The sequence below is a fragment of the Microtus ochrogaster genome, linkage group LG1 (assembly GCF_000317375.1).
Source record: "Microtus ochrogaster isolate Prairie Vole_2 linkage group LG1, MicOch1.0, whole genome shotgun sequence".
NCBI lineage: Eukaryota > Metazoa > Chordata > Mammalia > Rodentia > Cricetidae > Microtus > Microtus ochrogaster.
This window is the reverse complement of record NC_022027.1, coordinates 34,870,516-34,890,082: the sequence shown is the minus strand read 5'-3', so window position 1 is coordinate 34,890,082 and position 19,567 is coordinate 34,870,516. Positions and strand designations below refer to the sequence as shown.

The 19,567-nt window shown below is 38.8% G+C and overlaps 1 protein-coding gene across 1 annotated transcript in view; it reads right to left on the bottom strand.

Annotated features, from left to right (window-relative positions):
* Positions 1-572: 572 nt before the first annotated feature.
* The window catches only part of Tmprss11a (transmembrane serine protease 11A), a 36,627-nt gene continuing 17,632 nt past the window's right edge, over positions 573-19,567 (bottom strand). Inside the window, exons 4-11 of the mRNA XM_005359435.1 lie at positions 16,400-16,467; positions 13,844-14,004; positions 10,407-10,424; positions 9,296-9,316; positions 7,330-7,501; positions 4,701-4,960; positions 2,962-3,104; positions 573-734 (exon numbers count right to left, since the gene is read on the bottom strand). Of these exons, the coding sequence (XP_005359492.1) occupies positions 573-734; positions 2,962-3,104; positions 4,701-4,960; positions 7,330-7,501; positions 9,296-9,316; positions 10,407-10,424; positions 13,844-14,004; positions 16,400-16,467 (1,005 nt within the window). The remainder of the gene's footprint in view (positions 735-2,961; positions 3,105-4,700; positions 4,961-7,329; positions 7,502-9,295; positions 9,317-10,406; positions 10,425-13,843; positions 14,005-16,399; positions 16,468-19,567) is intronic.

Here is a 19,567-nt window from a genome sequence, read left to right as displayed (position 1 = left end):
GTGTGTGTATCTTAAAATCATAGAAAAATCAGAAAGGTTTTCCAGCAAAGGTTAGACTACCATTGCTTTATTTTGCCACCAGACTTTGATGGTTGCATGCAATCTTCTTTTATAAAATTTCCTTATATGCACTTAGAAGTAGCAAACGTATTGTCTGTGACAGAAAGCTCTTGAAAACAGAGAAGGAGAGTAAAGAGGACAAGAGGAGTTTGCGAGCTCTGGAGATATCATGGGCATAGTATGAGCACCTTGGGATTTCTGAGAATTCAGAAAGTCTTTCACTTGAGGAGGCACCCAGGAAAAACACACTCTAAAAGTCTCCTAGGCTATCTTCAAAACTACACAATGTACAGTCCAATTTACTTGGCTTAAAGATATGAATATCTTTGCTGCATGATAAAACAACCCATCACTTCACAAATAAGTGATTCTGAAATGGATCACATGTGTTTCATGTTGCTAGGTGCAGCTATTTAATCTCGCTTCATTGTACCAGTGCCACCAAATGAATGTCTGAATTCTTATATACATATGACCTGCATGCTACTATTTTGTTTAGTGTCTGTAGCCTGTTAGAGACCCGTTTTTGAAGCAATCCAGCGTCGGTAATAAGTCACTTGTGTGTAAACTCCGGGTTTGTTTTTTTGGCCACAGTTGTCTCCCCAGCTCACAATTCCAAGGAGATACCAAGTGTCTTTATTGTCTTTTACAACCAATGGTCCCCCAGAATCACCCTGAAAATAAACAAGAGAAAAACAATTAGCTAAACTGTTTATCACTTACAAAAGTTTGATGAATTGCTTATTTTATTATTCGTGTATGTGTAGATCTCATCTAGTCTGTTTCCTAGGGGTACCATTTTATGGCTTAAACGTTTCTTATTGTATTTAACTCCTTATCAAGTACTTTCATTGCTTTTTTTTTTCCCCAGCTAGATGGCACATATTGCTTTTCTGTCATGACAGTGGATATTTAACTCTTTACACTTCACCACATCTTAATGAGTTCTAGTTCTTACCAGTGATGCTTGTCTTGTAAATATTACTTATGAACGAGTCAAATTCTCCAGAAAGGTGTTGCCTGAACCCACCCACTGATATCTTTTTTGTTTTAATTGAAAACAAATTATTCTTTTTTTTTTTGTACAGTGAACACATTCTGATCATGGTTTCCCCTCCTCCATCTCCCAGATCCTCCCCACTTCCCACCCTTCCAACTCCAAACCTTCTTTCTAGCTTAAGAAAGCAAGCAGGCAAATAAAACAAATTAACAAACGAGAGATGTGTTGGCTGTCTGTTGCTGGGCATGCGGTCTACCCTTAAGTAAGTGTGGTTTGTGCCAGTGAGGCTCCACTAGAGAAAACTTCTTCTTCCTTTACAAACATTGTCAAATTTCAGAAATGGCTTCTTCCACCCAGTGTGTTCTACAGTGATTGAAATCACCTAAAGAGAGCTCTCTCTCCCTCAGTGCCTGATGGTGGGTAGTAACCCGAATCTATTTTATCAAATGTTTGACTGAACTACAACCAGAAATTAAACTGAAAATCTGCATGAGGTTGTGAAGACTCTCTTTTTTCCCCCCTGGGTTTCTCATCAGCAATTCTGATAGTTTTTTATTTGTACTTGGATCTTGCCTACCTAGGTGTTTGGTGGAGGAATATTCTCATTCTTGCCCTTGTATTCTTGGGCTCTTACACAGCGGCTCTCTCCTGCGTTCTCTGTCTCTGTCTGTCTGTCTGTCTGTCTGTCTGTCTGTCTGTGTCTATCTCTCTCTTCCCCCTCCGCCCTTCTCCCCTTTTCCTTTTCTCTCTCCTCTATTGACATTACAGAGATCTATTGAATTCTAAATGAATATTTGATGATATAAGGAATCCAGGTTGATGTTGGTACTTTTGATTCAGTTTTATCAGTTGCTCTGAAACCCTCATCATGTACCCCGGTCACCATCACTTGAACTACTTTCCCAGTGACTTTCCGTGAGTAGAGGTTTTTCTTAGATATCTTTGCCTCCCATCCCATTGAGTCCTCTTGCTTGGATCCTTAAATTCTGGCTGTGTCCTTCTGTACTCTTGACAACTTAGATTAGCTGTGCATTAGGCCCTGTTCGGACCTACCCTGTGTGTTATAAAACATTGTGCTCTTTTCATCAATGGCCGTTTGTTCTGTAATTTGTGGGTCTGTGGGCAGGGCATTAAGCATCCCACACCACTAACAGTCTCATCATTTCACTGAGTAGATTCACCTCCTTGAAATTTTCAAGAGTCTGATGTCAAGAAAACGATTGCATATGGAAAGAAGCACACCCAGACCTTAATCAGAAGACGCATATTCCACGTGGGTTATGGAAGACTGAACGAAACACCACGCAGGATATTGACAGTGTGACCTAATCAAACTTTGAACCGCTAAGTAGACCTCACACCTGTTATCACTCTTGTGTTTTGCTAGGGGTTACCAATTATGAATTACAATAGTCGGTAATGAATATGTATACATCTTCAGAGTTTTAACTATTCTCTCTTCTAATTCTGTGATTGTATAAGATTTACTTATTCTTTAGTCCCCTTTGGAGCATCATCTTTCTGATGCTTGTCCCAAAAATGTTTCCCTGAAGGGAAAACTGTTTTTTTCCATTATATTGTTAGAACATCACAGTTCATTGTACATGGTTGTTGCCCTTTAATACATACATGAGCCTGTTGTGCACAAAGACATTACTATCCTCTTACCCTGCGAGTTTCTGGTTATTAAGACATTTAAAATTTGTGTTTGATAGCATCGATGAAATTCTTTACTTGTTTCAGGTGGTTTAATAATAAAACACTTAAGGTACGTACATACTATGGCGGTTACACATTTGGAGATGTCAGAATGTCTGTGCTGTGCTAGCATAAATATAAAAATATTTCCTGGACTGGGCAAAAAGCTTAGTGACCTTGGTGATTTTCTCTCCCAAACCTACCCTGCAGGCATCATAAATTCCTTCCAGATATCCGGCACAGAACATCCCACGCTTGATTTCATTGCCATACACCTGTTGTTGCTTGCACACGTCATTGCTTATGATCTGCACTCTGGCTTCTCGGAGCTCATTTTGAGATTCCCCTTAAGAAAAAACAAAGCAGTCTCAGAATTTTCCATAGGTATTCTTAGATGGACTGAAGTGAGCGGGTTCTTCTCCAATCTTCTTCACTCTAAAGTTGTTTATGCAGACTGTGGTTAGGGTGAACTGTCCTAGAGAAAAAAATTCTAGCTAAAAGCCTTTAACCCCCATATTTGAAAGGCAGAGGTACATGTGTCTCTGCAAGTTTGAGATGAGTTTGGTCTACATAGACAGTTCAAGGACAGACAGTGCTATACAGTGAGACCCTGTCTCAAAACAAAAGCAGAACATAAAACTGGTTCATTTAATGATGGTTGTTGTATTACCAGTTTTAATAAATACTTTTCTAAGCAGGATGACCATTTGGTTTCCTTTCTAGAGAATCCTTGAATTTTTACTTCCAAAATAATATATTTATTTTTTTATTAATTTTGATTTTGATTTTATGTATGTAGAAGTTTTACATTCATATATGTTTGTGCACAGCATCCATGCAGTGTCTATGGAGTTCAGAAGAATTGCATCCCCTGGAACTGGAATTATATATGACTGAACCATCATGTGGGTGCTGGGAACCGAACCTGGGTCCTTTGGAAGAGCTGTCAGTGCTGTTAACTTCTTGAGTCCTCAAAACCAGTCTTTATTGTTAAAGAATATATCCCATTTTTTAAAAAATGAACTTTATGTTTATGGATTTCAGATTGTTCCCACAAATGTTACATGTTTGTTTGTCATTGTTTCTTGGTATGACAAACATGGTATTGTTTCTTGGGTTGATAAAACACTGCCTACATTATATGTTTATCCAGTCCTATGCATTAGCAAAGAGCTTCCATGAATATAATTGCATTACATCACAGTGTAATGGCTTATAAATAAATTTGTCTTGAATAAATTTAGGCATCCAGATCCTAAGCAGGCAGAAGCAGAGGAAAACAAAGAATATCACAAACATTCTGGAACTGTCTTTCTCACTCAATGAATAATGGGAAATCACGGCTCTCTGGTTGGTAGAACTGTCCAGCATAGCCCCCAATATTCTTGTGTTATTTCTCTTTCCCCACGTATGGGTTGGACTCTCTGAGTGCAATGAAAATCATTTTCGTGATTAGTTTTAAGTTACATGGAAAAGTTCTGGGAAATTTTTCATAAAAAATAATATCTTTAATCAGATTGACTTTGGCATAATTAAAAGGGAGAGTATTCAAGACCTGGCCAAATCAGATAAGGTTTAGAATTTCCTCATGGTTGGACCTCGTATAGACGACTTCTGCCACTGGGTGGCGCCAGAGTCCTTTCCAATGAACTAGGAAAAAGTAGAACTCAGGTACAAGGATTTAGAGGTCTAAGGTGTAGCAAAAACCATCTAAAGTTTGTGTTCTACCTGTATCTAAGCCAGATTTCTCATGCAGGACTCTCGAATTTCAAGGACCAAATTTGCTTTGTTTCTATTTTGTGTTGGGTTTTTGGCACTTTGTAAAACGAGATCTCAAACTAACCAAAGACAAGCTCTGGGGAAAGGGCTGGCCACTTAATACAGGCGATGAAATTCCTCTGCTAAGGACTGAGACGTCTGCTCTGTGTTCAGAGGTACCCACCAGTGTAGTAGAGTGCTCCAAATCCTGTGATGTAGACAGTTGAATTTGGCGGGAATGACGCAGAAGGTTCCGGCAAACAAATTCGGCGCACTTCATCTGAAAAGGTGACTCTCGGAGAAAACTGCACAAGAGCAATGTCGTGGTCTCTTGCTGGGGGGCGGTACCTCTCGTGCATAATAATTCTTCGGACGTCTCTTTTCATTAAGGGAGGGTTTATTGTTGTTCCAAAGCTAAGAGTCCATTGGCGTGGGTTTGAATTACTGGAAAAGATTAGCAGCATACATGAGCCACACAGAATTCATTAACTACATCGTTTAGATTAGTCAACTTCATGCAGTTAGGTTACCTCAGGAAAAAAAAAATACCGCTCTCAATAACACTTGTTTGCAATTACAGTTTCATTTCATTTAAATGTCTGTTGCCCATGATTTAAGTATAAAATACATACAAATAGCATATCGGAAATGAATTTCATATTTAATTATTGAGTTTTAGAAGTGTTCCCTTAACAAATCCTTATTAATCATGCATATGCCTAATATTATCGAGATGCTAGGAACAAAGAAGTGAACAAGACAGAAACACTCGGTTCCCATGAGTGTTATGCTTGAAGAAAGGAGAATATAAAATAAATTGAAATGTTGATAAATAATACAAATTCTAAAGATAATTAATAAAACAAAACAGGATAATGTATAAGGTACAACTGCTATGCAGCTTTGGAAGGCTCTTTTTTATTATTGCTATTTTAGTACAATATCTTTACACCAGTGAAGGGAGAGTTGTCAGCTATGAGACAGTCAGGACAACAAGTTTCCAGGGAAGCATCTGAGGGCCTTGGGCCACGTGAAATTCAGTTTTAGACACCAGAGGAAGAATGGCAGAGGATGATACTGGAGAGGGGGGTGGGTGCCAGAGGGTCTTACAGGAGAGAGAAAATGCTTATGCTTTATTTAAGGAATACTGGAATTCTTTTAAAGTTTTAAAACTGGGGCTTATGTAGTCTCATTTACATACGCATATCTTTTGATGCTAGGACATCCCTATCTTCCGTTTAATGAAGCCTTGTGTTAACTCAATTTCAGATTGTGCTTTTGAGAACTGCTATACTCACCTCTCCGTGAAAGGGCTCCCCATCAGGGCTGATATGGAGAGAGGGTTTTAAGGATTACACAAAGAAGTCTCAAGCGCCTAATCACGTGCCTGCAGCGCCACAGAGCCTAACAATTGTGCTAATTGTTGATACAAAACCGCTGTCAACTCTTCCTTGTCTCTGCTTGATCGCGCCTGCAGATGGAGGCGTGCTCCACTTAAGAATCCCTTTGTTCAACTTGGCATCCCTTTCATCTCTGAGCAGCTTTGCCTGCTGACAAGTTCTTTCTTGACTCCCAAAGTCTTCTCGAAAAACATGACAGTACTTTCGATCAGTTAATATGACTCTATTATCTGTATTAGAGATTTCTCGGAATAAGATTTCATCATGTAGGAAAATGTATCTAAAATATTAATGTGCACACATAAGATTAGGGGCTTTTATTAAAACCCAGCTCCTGAGCCTGTAGCTCTGGGATAGGGTTTAAACCATTTTCATTCCTGACGAATTCCCAGGCGATGTGGGTGCTGTGGCTCCATGAACTGCACTTTGAACGGGAAGGCAAGCAAACAGCTTACTCCTGCCTGCCCGTTGCCACCCCAGTTAACTTTAACTGTGCCACCCAGTTCACAATTTACTCTCCCGGTAATAATTGATCAGCTTAGGTTTCACAGGTCACATATTCTGGCTCTGCTTTTTAAAGATGTAATGTGGAATCATAATCAAACTTTGGTGACTGATTAATGTCCATGCTGTGAACTTGACCTGGGCTGGTCTCCACCAACAGTTCTGTACTTCCTGCCTCCTTGCAGATTCCAATTGCAGTTTTTGAGCAGCACTGAGATTGGCGAAGGGCTTGACGGGAGCAGGCACTCATGTTAAGTGGAGAGTAACAAAGAGCTGTGTTTGTTAGTACATGTGTTGTGTTGGAGTAAGTTCTACTTTGTTGTAATTTCTTCAGTTAAAACTCTGAAGACTTAATTAATGGGTATTTGTTGGGAGCTGTGAACCCCCCTCCCCACCCCCAGATCCTGAATTTCTGGTAAACAACTTGTTTTCCCTTGATCTGAGTGCCTGCAGCTGCTCTGAGCATGAGACCCTCAGCAGTTCCTGATGGCAGGAGAGTGGTTTCTGGTGGGTTTGGCTGGGACGTGGCTATCAGTTAAGGATCTCTATATAAGCGGCTCTGGTACACACTAAAGGGGGCATTCCTGTTTCAAGGATGACTTGTGTCTTTGTCTGTGTGTCTTTGTGTGTTTCGATCTCCAGCCCCTTGCCCGGGTCACAAACTGTACGGTGGCGCCTAGAGTGCAGATGGGCATGGTGCGCTACCGGTACTTGTACAATGTTCACTACTACTCTGTTCCCACCAAACTTTCCGAATAAGTATGCAAGGGGAGCATTACTTTAGAAAAAGGATCAGAAAGATTTACTTATTATAGTTCAGTCATATTTGGGACTTTGACTGGCACTCAGAATATGGGAATGCTCCTGGTTTTTAGCAACATGGGGACTGACATAAGTTCAACAACTCACGTTCTGAAGCAGTGTGCTGCTGTGACGACCCACATGTTCCCAATCAAGGTGCCCCCACACTGATGGATGTTGCTGCGCTGAAGAGAAACTTGCCAAGGCCAGGCACCTTTAGCTGCAGGGTTTCCGGACACGATTCTGTTGGCAATTAACGGGATAGCTCTTTTGCCACAATCTGAAAAAGGTGAAAACGTTTATAAGGAATGTCTGTCTAGTTTTTGATGCCACAGAATACTGCAGGGCAAACGTCGCATTTGTCATTTTTAAAACGTGACCAATATTTAATTTTTGTTTTTCCTTTCGCACTGACACATTCATTGCTTAGTCCAACCATTGTATATGTGAATATATGTTGTTCACTAAGTTATAAACTATTGACAACTTCATCCCCATGAACTATCAATTGCCAGTTCTCCAGTTTTTCTGGGAGTTCTCACTGTTTCGCAGTTGTAGGTGATCCAGCGGTGTTGTTACCAAGGAGTCCTCTTCAGAAGGACAACTCTGTTAAGCCAGATAAGCAGTGGCCTGTTTGGTGGAAGCACCTTTGATGTCTACTAGAGTGACTACATTTTAAGGTGTGCAAGGATTAGTGCATCACAACTAGTCATTCATTCTTTAGGATGGAGTTTTCCATGTTTCCATATAAACATTACATCCACCACTGACAAGAATGAACATGCACTTCATCGCATCAGAGGCTGCTTTGGTGCTTGGGTTTCTGTGAAGACAAAAACTTATATAAGATCCTATTGTTAAAAAAAATATAGTGGGCTGGATCTTGTTCCAACAAACAATTATAAGAAAAGAAAAATCATTCTACTTGTGTTGATTATCCTCCACACATGGCTGTTTCAGAAATCTCCAGCACACTACCATGGCTCTCGCTGGACCAACCACTGTCGTCATCTGAACATCTAGACTAGCTCCCACACCATTTCCTTGGCCTGTCTTCTACATTCTGTTTCTGCACTAGGCATTGAATGGGCTTTCGGAAATGTGCAAACTTTCGTTGCCTTCCAAATGAGGTAGACATCTTTCCAGGTGATTCTGGCCACTGATGACTGTGAATCACATCTCTTTCCCACACACTCAGGTCCCAAGCCTTTGGCACAGTCAAGAAGACTCTTTCCATTTGTAGGAAATGATGACGTCTTCACTTTCCTGGTCTTCATGTCCAGAACACTTACTAGCAGTCTCTTGATTCATGGCCTCTCTTCTCTGATATTGCAGGGATTATTTTCTGATTCAACAAGGCCAGATGAGTTAACTCTGATGGATCTTAAAGCACTGAATATTTTCTTAAATCATCTGTCCCATTGTATTTATAATTTCCAATTAATTTCTGTCTTCTTTTACTTTGGAATTAGGTTTTAAAGAAGATCATGTCTTAGTCACAGTAATATGACCAGCTCCTGGCACACTTTTTGACACTATATTAAAGATGTTAAAAGGTAGATGAATAATGATAAGTAATGAAGTTCTAAAATAATGAAAATAGATAAATGAATAAATAAGCAAAAAATAGTATAGGTGTTTGCAACACAAAGAATCGAAAGCATGGATTACTGATGAAATCCTTCACCACATATGTAAAATCCTTCAAAATTCATGCCACATTAAGTTGAAACAAATTGATGTCACTGCCAGGTATGAAAATAATGCTATATTTTCAGTAGTCAGTCTAGAAAATGGGTTAATTTCTTCCCTTTGAATCTCCTTGAATCGTTTTAATTTCAGTAGAAAGCAGGTCTCAACATTTTTTTTAAAAGAAATTAGAAAAGTAGGCCCACTTATTAAAAATGAGAAATGTCTTTTTAAACTTTCTTAGTCTTAAAATTAGAAAAAACACATATCTATCTATTGCCCAATTATTATTCTTACAGATGAAAATGTGAATGTAGATGAGAAGTTAAAGATACAATTGCATATATGGAATTTGAGACTGTTTTTATAAGCTAATTAGACTTACATGCTTGGACAGTTAGCTCCCCTGATGATGAAATACATCATTTAAAGTCAAACAGAAGAAAAGTGAAGATTTTATGTTCTCCATGTTCATTGTAATAGCCAAGAATCACCAGAGGTCATTGACCATAAACTCTAGACAGCTGAGTGCACAGACCACTTAGGACACTGGCTCTCTCGTATACATTTGATGTAAAAGGCAAATCTAATTAGTTGGGCAATTTCTTACTCATTATGTCAGATAAAAGCAGTGGATGAATAAATTCCGCAAATGATTTACATTAATGCAGATCTGTCATTTTCCAAGAGTGCCAGGTAAACCCTCTTGGATTCCACTTTAGGATGAGGAGAGGGAGTAAGTAGATAGGCCCCTAGGCATCACACTTTTCCTCAACCAAAACATGTCTGTTTTTGTTTCTTTTGTTTATTTAAGATTTCATATAATCCTGTTCTTCTTGGAGCGTTTAGGATAAAAAGAATTTGAAAAACTCCAGCATAAATTGTGTTTAAAGTACTTCTCAGACATGTTCCTAACTAATTAAATGCTGTGGCTTTTAAAAAAAATTATAAAATGGACACAACAGTATATGCCTTTAATCCCAACATTGAGGAGGCTAAGGTAGGAAAAGCCCCAGATGGACCCTTTTTCAAACTAAAAGCAAAAATGAAAATAAAACTATGGTGTATTATTATATAATATAAGCTGAATATTGGGAAAGGTCAACTTTAAGGTTAAATTTTGCCAATCTCCAACAGTTTTAAATTTGACAAAGGAAGCAAACTCTTACATACATATGAAATAGCATGCTGTTATTAGTAAATATGTAAAATTTCCACTTACGAACTATAGTTCGGTAAGATGGAAATATGATGTCCAAAGTTGCCTTACAGTTGTGCTGGCAGTTTAGTTAGAGAGGCTGACTCAACAAGATAGTGACAAACTAGAGGGCCATATTTCTCTGAATTAGTCTCTGCGTCCTATTTCCATTTGAGGAAAATAAGAAGGTGCCAACTCCTTATAAGTCCTTTGTGAGTAGCTGGTGACAATGACCCCTATGAAGCAGGAGCGTAAGGAAGAATGAGTTCAGAATCATCCTCGAAGGCACCCGCCAGACACAATGAAGATGCGATTGCTTAAGTGCTTAGCCTATAGAAGCAGCTCAGTTTCTAGCTCATGTAGTTTGTAAGGTTCCTGTTTAACGAAAGCCAAAACAAAACACAGAAAGAAGGAATTTAATTTGTCTGTAGTGACGCATTGAAATTGTGTCACAGATGGAAGGCCTAAGTGAACTTCCATGCTCCTTTTTCTTTCAGCTGCTCCTCACTAGTTCTGCGACCATAAAAGACTCATCTGGCTGATGACCCTGAAGACTTCACCAGCCAAATGCTTCCTCCCTTGTCCTCTGGAAGAAAGTTGCTTGTCTTTATCTCCCTTAGAATTCAGGGGAAAGGTGGCCATTTGCTATCTACCCTTTTCTCTGTTGAAAACATGCTCTCAGTGTACTGATGATAACTGGGGATCCAATCATTCTCTGGAAAAGGCACAAAAAAGAGAGTAATTCCAAATTTCCTCCTCAATAATTCTCTTTTACATTTACAAAACACAGACTATCGAATCATGCATTGTATTGGTAGTCTGTGAATTAGAAGAATCGACTATCCTGTATTTGTAACCTCCTTCTGCCCACCTTCTATACTACTCCCTAGATAAACTGGGTGCTTATACCCACACAAAATAATATGATATTGGTAGTTTGAATAAGAATGGCACCCATAGGCTTGTATATCTGAGTCCTAGGTCCCCAGTTAATGGAACTGTCTGGGAAGAATGGGGAGGTGTGGCCTTGGTGGAAGAGGTGTGTCTTTGGGCAGTGAGTGGGCAGGCTTTGAGGTTTCAAAAGGCATGCATCATTGCCGGTTATCTTTCTCCCTGCCTCATGGTGGTAATCTCAGAATATAAGCTCTCAGCTGCTGCTCCAGTGTTATGCCTGTCTGTCTGCTGCTATGCTTTGTCATGGCAATAGACAAGTAACTAAGACAGAGCCTCTGTCTTCTTTAGTTTGGTTATATTTCAGAATAATTATTTTTCTTTATTCTAACAACTTACTATTGTGTTATTGGTGTTTTTGAGCAGTAAGTAAGATTCATAGGCTCACAGTCATACATTAGAACTCTTCTATTAGACACTCATTACTTCAGAATCGGGATGCAAATTATCCATCACCATAATGACTCTAGGATAAGCACTAATGTAGTTGGAAATAGTATTTTTTTTTCCTCTGAATTCATTTTTGTTTTTCTTTTTGAGAGAATATTGCCCCAGGACCCTGACTTGCCTGAAACTCACTATATAGACTGGTCTGGCTTTAAAGTTATGTCAAGTCTCCTGCCTCCGCCTCTTGAATGTTGGGATTACAGGCATGCATTTCCATGCCTGGCACTGTAATTAGAATTCTAAGAATATTTTTTTTTTTGTTTTTAGGGAGAATGTTACAATCAGAGGTTGTCTGTCAATTCCTAGTTAAAAAATTCCAACTTTTATAAAATATTTTCTATTTCCAGTGCAGACATAAAAATACTCCTACTTAATTCAAAGTGACCATCTCCAAGACATTTTGGAGGTAAGGAAGATTTAGCATCATTTGTATTTTGCAGACTACAACCACTGTGATGGGAAGTCAGGCACACTTTCCCTAATACAGGCAGTGAGCTCGTTTACCACAGGAATAGGAAGAAGTTGATTCTAGCTTTGATTTCACAGCATTGTGTCTAATAAAGGACCCAAAATTTCACAGTTATTTATCAAAATAGAACACAGATTCTTGAGAAAGAATGGAAGACCCCTGAACTAAAAGCTTATTTCTAGCTGCTCATAAACACTGCATTTGGAAAATTCGGAAACCTTTACAGTTCTAGCTCTTTCTCCCACCAGTCAATTTCCAAAGGGCGTACAATCCAACAGCTTCTGAAACAATAGTTTCCAGGTGCTGTATTATGTTCTCTGTTTTCCCATATGTTTTCTCATACTTTTGTGTAGTCAAGAAGAACAAGCATTATTTTACTTTTACAGGTTAAAAAAATGCACACGCAGGTACAGGTGATTGCTTGTATACTACAATAACAAAGAGACTTTATAACTAAGTAACTCAAATATTGTTCTCCACAAGAACATCCCCTCCTTAAATATAGTATAATCATTAAAGTACATGAAACACAAGCTGAGTCTATATGAAACAGAAAGGCCTGGTGGTCAGGAGCCATTCAATGCTCCATCTCTTGTTTCCAATACTGCAGGGAAAATCTTGAGTTCCTGAAAAATTAACTCACTATTGGAATTACATACACCTTGTCATGTACCTTCTCAGAATGGCCATTATTTCACAATGAAGGAAAATGGATTATACATTTGACAGGTTCTTTCCTCCCAGCTAGGAGGGGTCCATAGCTTTATGTCTTAGTAACTGACTTCATGTCCTATGAGCAAGCGTCTATTGATCCATTACCTTGGGTTCTCATTTCCTAATGAGGTTTACTCTTAAAGAGTCGGCTTGACCCTCAAAAGGGCAGGGCACTCTGTTTTATTTCTAATACAAATCTTTCGTTCTTACTCACTTAAATCTGGTTCTGGTGGAGTTTATGGGATAACTCTGTACCTGTCTGCTGGAAGCAGATGTTATGTTAGCACATTGTCTGCTAGGTAAGCAAATCCCTGGCTTCCTGCACTCAGAGTCTCAAATATGCTACTACAAAGATGAATTTCAAAAGGAGACAATGATCATAGAGTTTTCACTTTTGTTTAAGCACAGAACTTTTTTGTAATGCCCATCAACAAGTTAGACATCTAGATTTGAATCCTTGCTCCTTTAAATTATTATATTCCTTAATATTTTTATAACTATGTAATAGAGTTTCTCTATTTTATTAATGCATGCAAATTAAAGTAGATATTGCATATAAAATATAGTGATGGACCTTGAAGATAGGCTCTCGTCAATTCAGAGAGTTGATGGTGTAATGAGTTAAAGGTGAACAAAAAAGAGAAAAATATATAAATGGTTATAGTGACTTCTTATTCCCACTAAATTTTAAGGTATTATTCTTTATAAGATGGCACTAAAGGCAGTTTTTCTTTCTTCTAAATACTCATAAGGAATAAAAATAATAAAACTTCATAGCATCATCAAATACTGAAACTAACTATAATTTTAAAGGATACAGATGAGTCTCTATTTGTATAAGGTCCCAAACATAAATCACTTATTGCTTAACATTTTCACTTGCTTAATCATGGGGGCAGTGACTGACTTGGATTAACCTTGCTTGTGGTAAAGATGTCTTTATTGAGAGAGGAGTTCCAATCAGTTACTTTCAGGAAAACTACTTGATGACTAATGCCAGACATTCTTTCATCAACGAATAATAAAAACTTGAAATGTCTCATCTTTAGGGTGAATTTTTTTCCCGTATGATGTCTTAGTGTTTGCAGTGGGAATGACGTGTGAGTTTCTGGCTGTACAGAGCATTTATATCGCTTGACAGTCAACCTACTTACCATTTACTTGAACTACTGACACATCAGCTCGCAAGGCTCTTGTGTTCCTCTTCCTCTGATTTAAGATGCTGTGGTTCTTCTTTTCTCCCACAGTTCTTTGCCCAGTAGAGGGGGACTGGAGTGCCATAACAATGTCTGCTTCTGCATCATCTTCTTCCGGACTAGGAAACACAAGAGCAAGATTCACATTCAAAGGGCACACCTGGTACTGTCTCACTGTCTTTCCTTTCTAGTCCTGATCTATGCTTCAGTTGCTGAGACGTCAAGGGCCAGGTAATCCACTCATAAACACTCTTCTACATGCTACTTTCTGACTTAAATGAATTTCTCATTTTCCCCCTTGTAGCTTTTTTAATTTTTTTTTGTTTTGATTACACCCCTCCATTAACTTGAGGACACGTTACTATATTGGAATAAGACTCAAACACCAAAGTCAAAAGGTCATCAGAAAAATTTTAAAAAAAAAGGTTTTAGTATTCTCAGGCTTTTCGGATCAGTCTAGTTCTCATCCCTCAGAACTACAGTTGGCCAAAGGGCAGAGAATAAGTGGCCGACCATGAGGTATCTGTTCCTAAATGGGAAACAACCCTTATCCCTAAAGTTCAGGGACCATCATGGAAGGGGTAATGGAAGATTGTAAGAGGCAGGGAACTGGGGGGGGGGCAGTTACAAAGCTGTCTTCTGGCCATGGAAGATGCATACTCAGAACACTCATCTGGAATGGCTGACTGCCTAGTCCTGTACAAAACTGTACCAGGCAAAACCTCAGTATTGGTTGGGGAAGGGCTCATAAGACCCGAGTTATAGTTGAGGAGCTACAGGCAACCAACAGCTGCTGAGGGAGGAAGAGTCAGGTTTCTTCAGGGATGAGTTTTTTGTAGGTTGCCTATGTGCCAGAGGTCATCCTCCTATGTGCATGTGAGCAGTGGGTGATTGAACTCAATAGGATGCACACACATTCTTGTGTGTGTGTATTATATCCATATACAAACAGATAACAACAACAGAAAAATAAGACTCAAACTTGGAAGGGAAGTGTTGGGGGCACACAAGAGGAATTGTAGGGTGGGGAGGATAAAACTGATGTGATCAAAATGCACTGTACTCGTAATAGCTTCTTAAAAATGAAATAAAAACATAAAAACCTACTCGAATCTTTGGGTAAAAAATAAAATAAGAAAATTTCATAAATTCTGAGACACAATGAGTCTCACATTCTACTATTGCTCTAGTTTAGAGAAGTACAAGTAATTAGAATTTTATGCTAAATTGGCAAAGCTGACCTGAATATTTTTCTATTTTAAATAAAAGGAAATAAAACAGTTTACTGAACAGATTTCCACAAAAAAATATCACAATCAGCATTAGCTACTCATCGTGAGAAGCTTCCCAGATTGTGGTGATGTTACTAAATGTTATAAAAATTAGAATGTGAAGACAGAGGGTATAAAATGTAGGAAGTTCCAGCATTTATATGCTTTTTGTCTCCTAAATGATCTAACCATATGATAATAAGATCACAGAGGGGCTGGAGGAATGACGCAGTGGTTAAGAGCACTTGCTTCTCTTGCAGAGCGCCTGAGTTCAACTTCCAGCACCCATGTGGTGGCTCACAACCATTCATTGCTCTCTTCTGGTCCCCACAGCATGGGACAGGATTGGTGAACATGTCCACAGACAGACAGAAACACTAACTACTATGAAATAAAAATAAATCTTAAAAAACTCCCTGTGGAAGTCATGAGTTAGTAGAAGTAAAGATCTTTAGAAAGTGTTCAATCATGCATTAGTCTCTTGGTAAGAAAAGTGATCACCACCCATTCCTTCAAATAAATTCAACTAAATATTTTAGTTGTTTTTATCAAGCTTTTTCATATACATTTATTGTATAAAGTAGTGGGTTTCATAATTACAGTTTTGTTTGAGTTTCTTTTTTTCTCTTTGACATGAGTCATACAAACTCCTGATTTTGTGCCCGTCCTGCTGTGTGATTTTTAAAATAACAAAGTTTAAACCTCTGAGCAATTTCAGCAACTGATCTGAGTCTTTCCTCCCCATCCAAACAAAAGGGAGCGTCTATTACAACACGATCATCTTTTGGTTCGGGCATGTCACCTGTCACTAGGTCTTTGTTACAGGTAAAACTTATGATCCCATTTTGTAGCAAACTTTTCTTTCCTTGATGTTTTTGAAGCGCCATATCTGTCAGAAGTGTAGAACGTGATGCATGCAAAGACATGGCCAGGGTTTACTTATGGCTGTGGATTAAGGTGGATTCCAGGCCTCACAGTCAGTGGGGAGGGTTTGAGTGCCAGTTCTACTGATTGTAAACATCTCTTGGGGAACATTCAGTATATCACCATCCTCCTCCTCACACCTCAGCATCTCGATTTTCAGGATGAATTTAGCCCTGTCCATTGAGAGAAACTATTGCAGCAGCAATATTTATGAAGAGCCCAGTATCCGGTCTAGAGACACACATTATATGAAGGGCCCTGTGTTCTTTCCCTTTGTCCCTCCAGCCTTGCAACTACACCCTTGCCCAAATATACATACGTTAGTCTGACTACATGGTTGTTGACATGGTGTTTGTTCAAGGTTGACTCTATAAATATTTCATCTACCTGAAATTACAAAAAAGGAAAAACAGTATGTTAGTAGGATGATTTATAATGAGACTATATCCCAGATTAAATGTTAAAGAAATGCAGTTTTTAAATGAACGTCACATATTTCCAATTGCTTGCTATATTATGAAAGAATCTCATTGAAAAATGCTTGAATGAAAAGGGAAAAAAGAGATTCAGAATGTCCCCCAACCTAATGGCTTTTACATTATAAAGAGATTCTGTAATAGACACACAAGCATGCTGAGTGATTCTATCCTACTTCCACCATTTCTATCTTTTCAAACTATAGTAAGAGTTTTTGCTTATGCAGAATTTCCAAAATTAAAAATGAAATAACTTCTCACTTTGTAGTAAATCCAGGGGTTGTACATTTCATATTAATTTTGTAAAAATCTCACAAATAAAATAATTCATGTTTAAGGGAAACAATACAGAATTTTTCACACAGAAGTATGTAATAAAATGCAAAAACATATTCTTATTCGTTTACAGTATGTTTAGTAGATAGTCACTTGCTCTGTAAATCTTTGGTTGCGAAGTATAGGAGGTATTGGGGTAATATTATGGAGAAATAGACATTTGAATCCACTGTGGACTCTAAGGCTACCCAGAAAGGAAGAGAGTAAGATAATGCTGAAACATGACATAGCAGTGGTGGTCCTCACCTTATCCTATAAAGAAGAAGAAGAAGAATAGTATTTTTGACAGATACATATGCAGGTCCAAGCCTGCTACATCATGATGTTGTGTGGCCCATCACAGGTATGTCTGACTTTTTGTTCCCTCTAACAACCTCTTGGTGGCTGCAGTGTCATCTGAACATCTGCACTGGAGCTGGGGTTGCAAAGGAACCAGATACAGCAAATAAAGGAGGACAAGGTCCTAAATCCTAAAGCCAAGGACCGGAGATGCAGGTCTTATTTTTAAAGGAACAAGACATAAAAATGAAGGAAATATGTTTTAGGAATGGTGGATCAAGTTATGACTTCTTCTTACCACTACTAGTAACTCACAGATATGTCATTGGGAGCCAGGATTTTCATTACTTACATTAACTCTTATAATTACTCCATGAAATAGGAGTAATTTGATTCCTGTCTCACCAGAAAAGAAAACTGACTTTGAGGCAATGTCTAGTTCTGTGATTCCGCGCGGATGAGAACATGCTGAGACTTAAGACTTCCACATGTAGGAGCCATGGTCGGTTTCCACTCAGTTATAGAGCGTTTCTTCTTTAATATGCTGCATCCTATAGTTCAATTTCTTTCCTAAAGCACAATGATCAGTCTGCAAATATAGCTGGTTACTATGAATGCAATGTAGTATAATACTTGGGGTAGACTTAAACACAAGCTCAAACATAGTATTTAAAGAGTAAGTTGTTGGCATCTATCAGAGTTAGGTGTCTACTACTGTGCTGAAACACCATGACGAAAAGCAACTTTGCCTCTACTTCCAGGTAACAATTAATCACTGAGGAAAGTCAGGGCAAAAACTCAACAGGGCAGGTTTCTGGAGTCAGAGCAGACCCAGAGGCCATGGAGGAGTGCTTCTTACTGGCTTGCTCCTTATCTCTTACTCAGCCTGTTTCTTAGAGAATCCACCACCAGCAGCCCAAGGAAGGATAGCACCACCCAGTACGGACTAGCCCCTCACGTCGATCACTAAATAAGAAAATGCTTGCCTACAGGACAGTCTTCGGGCATCATTTTCTCAGCTAAAATTCCCTCCTCTCAGATGACTCTAGCTTGTGTCAAAGTGACACAAAAACTTCTGAGAATAGCACCCAATTTCTATAGGATTTCACCTGGATTTCTATAGGAGAAGCTTAAATTCAGCAGTTTGAAAGAAACTATTTTGCAAGATTTCCTCCAAACTTGCATTGCTCTAATAATCTCTGCCTCAACATGTGAGAGAGAAGTCCTCCTCTCCCACGAAAAGGCAAACCCAAATGAAGGAGGAGAAAATTAATAAGCTTTAGAAGAAAAAGTGCCCATTGTGATTGGGCACTAAAAATCTATGGCTTGTATTAATAGTCTGAGTAAGTTCTATCCACAATTGAGTTTTGTGCAACTTGATAAAAACACTGGATTAAGGTCTCGACCACTGACCTGTGGAGAACACCAGTTCCATGGTGGAGTATAAGCCCTCTGTGAAGATGTGAACCAAGGGAGCAGCAAGAGGAAAAGTGACATAAGTCACTTACGTGCTTATAACAAAGAAAGATTCTTCTCTATGATTCCAGGACCTTGTCTCTAGACAGCCCCACTAATTAGATGTGGGCCAAGAGCCAAGGATGTTTATGTGACATGTGTATGGACAGCACACTGAGGAAGGAGATACAGGAACTGGTCAAAAGAGAGCTCGTGTAATGACTTACATGCTGGGGAGAGGGGCGAGAAATCCAGCACAACATAAACATTAACTGTATTACTGAAAGGAGTGTAGTAGAACCAAGCCCTGCAGCTGCCCCAAAGTTACACTTGTGTGGGAGATGAGGGCTTGTTTCATCATACACACTTTCCCTGTTGATGCTAACATTCCAAGTTCTAGGACACTTTCTTCTTTTTTCAATGTAGATATGTAAGAGTTGGCTAAAAATTTATTGTCATTAACACAATCTAATAGAGTCAATGTCTTAAAACTCCTACCTGTCCCGTAAGGGCATCTGTAGCTTTTGCATTAGGAATGGAGTGTCCTAATAGTGAATAAAAGACTTTTTTTAGGGCAGTACTTAGTTTTTGCTTGGTGACTCTGGAAGGCTTCAAATTGCACTGAGATTTAAATCCTAAGAGGGCAACAGAAGGTTAGCTGGGTGTTTAATGAAAAAGTTGGGGAGAGGCTCACAACTCAAACAGATACACCCAGCCGTTGAGCTCATTCCCAATCATTCCTGAAGTAGCTGTTTGCACATGTCAAAGTCTTTTTTTTTTTTCTGTTAGATCTAATTGACTTCTCCTTTCAAAGCCGTCCATGTTTTCACATGACGGTATTTCTAGACTAACATTGCAAAACTCAGCTATTCCCCTGAAGATTTAAGACAAGCTTGTATTTCCAGTTAACCTTAGTTGACCTCCCAAGAACTAAAGGTACC